General features: G+C 35.2%; 1 protein-coding gene across 1 annotated transcript in view; it reads left to right on the forward strand.

Moving 5' to 3' along the window:
* LOC107095384 (CD209 antigen-like protein C) overlaps positions 1-1,795 on the forward strand; it is a 10,569-nt gene extending 8,774 nt beyond the window's left edge. Inside the window, exons 5-6 of the mRNA XM_015391452.1 lie at positions 404-507; positions 1,090-1,795. Of these exons, the coding sequence (XP_015246938.1) occupies positions 404-507; positions 1,090-1,246 (261 nt within the window). The 3' untranslated portion in view covers positions 1,247-1,795. The remainder of the gene's footprint in view (positions 1-403; positions 508-1,089) is intronic.
* The last annotated feature ends 96 nt before the right edge of the window (positions 1,796-1,891 follow it).

Here is a 1,891-nt window from a genome sequence, read left to right on the forward strand (position 1 = left end):
CACCATTTCACCCCAAAAGATTGAATCCTGCCTTAAACCAAAAATAACACATAGAATCAACAGAACATGAGATACAATTCCTTTTTCTCACATGCCATAAGATTAACTGTATTAAAGACTAAAAATAATCATTTTTCTTTAACAGTTACATATTTATGGTTTCAATTTGGCTGCAGGATCCTTAGGTCCCAGGACATATTGATTAATGTTTTGCTAGGACTACCCTTCCTCATTGCACCCTCCTTTTGCTTTGGCAACTGTCTGTGTCACCTTGAGCTGAGGTTTTCAAAAGAAGTCGTAGGAAATAGATAGATCTGCAATTTTTCACTGTTCATGTATATGAACATGGTACAACCAAGTTCTACTACCAGCTAAAATAACTTTGTATGTTTATATTTAACAGGACTTTATTTCCAGATTTGCAAAGGAAAAAACTTGGATTGGTTTGAATGACAAAGAAACCGAAGGTTCTTGGAAGTGGGTGGATGGAACCTCTATGAATCTTTCGTAAGTGTTAACTTCTTGATTTTACACACAGCAGTGACACAAAAATTATTTTAGGGTGTTACTGTGTAAAGTTACTTCTTGGAAACTGATGGAAATGTTTTTGGTATTAGTTCAGTTTAGAAACAAGTATAGCAATCATGCTTTAAACAAAAAAATATATATCTATCAAAAGTCTTATCATTCACCAGGATGTTATTAACAGCTAATACAGAGTAGCTGTAAAGATGAGCAGTCAAACAGTGAAAATTAGCCAAAGGTTAATTCCCATATCCCCTACAATTCCTTTATAAACATCAACCTTGGTACTAAAATATTCTTTCTGTCATGGTTTGTGGACACTTTTTTGTAAATCTGTCACCTTTACATCAGGTTTGGTTATTCTTTAATGTGCTTAGGATATACTAACCTAGAGCCTTTGTTTTCACCTTTGTGTTTTACTTTATACCGTTCTATTATAAACTGACAATTATGGGCAAATAAAAAAAATCCTAATTAGGTTTTGGTCATGACTGCTTGTTACGTAATGATTAGTTAGATGTTGGATACACTGTGCAATGACTCAATTTCATTCAAATATTCCAGGTTCTGGATAAAAGATCAGCCTGATAATGGAGGTGGAGACCCCAAGTGGGGTAAGGAAGACTGTGCACATGTTTATGCACAGTCACAGTGGAACGACCTTTCATGTGCAGCTTCTCTCCAATGGATCTGTAAAAAGCTACCACCATGGAGTGCCTGAAAAAATATCTGCTGTTAATGTAATTTAAACATTATAATTCTCACATCACATCCACCCGCCCCAACTGCCTCACCCCCTCTGCTCTGGTATATCTTAAAGTTTGATGTTTGGAGCTTTTCTGTTAATTATCTATGCCCTTTCTCTCCAATGTTTTGGGTAGACTACAACTTTTATTTCCAGTGTTATGTGGATGATGTCCAGTTGTTCATATCTGTGAGGATCCTGACTCTTAACGCTCTCAACCTCAACAAAGGTCTTTCTCTTTGGTAACCAATCCAGAAACAACTTCTCTATTGATTTCAACATTTTTTATCTCCCAATGTTAAGAGACTGGGTGCTTTCCTTGACAGGAGTCTATCATGTGGAGCATATATGTGTGACTTATAACTTCTCTGTTCTTCTCTGACATCTTAGGGTTACTCTAAAGTTAAAAAAGTTTGATTATTATAACCTTTTTGTGGACAAGGCCGTAATTATTATAACGTTTTTTTTGTTATTATTTACTTGACAAGCCCAGTTTGTACCCGTTTTAAACCAAATCAGTCAAATTGTCCCCACAACTCTCTAACTTTGTTACGTTATATCTCCCTTACAACTAATTTGGTTTAATATATTGATTGTACAATATTAAGCTTCATTTGGAGA

The sequence above is a fragment of the Cyprinodon variegatus genome, unplaced genomic scaffold (assembly GCF_000732505.1).
Source record: "Cyprinodon variegatus isolate N-32 unplaced genomic scaffold, C_variegatus-1.0 Scaffold542, whole genome shotgun sequence".
In the NCBI taxonomy this organism is placed as follows: domain Eukaryota; kingdom Metazoa; phylum Chordata; class Actinopteri; order Cyprinodontiformes; family Cyprinodontidae; genus Cyprinodon; species Cyprinodon variegatus.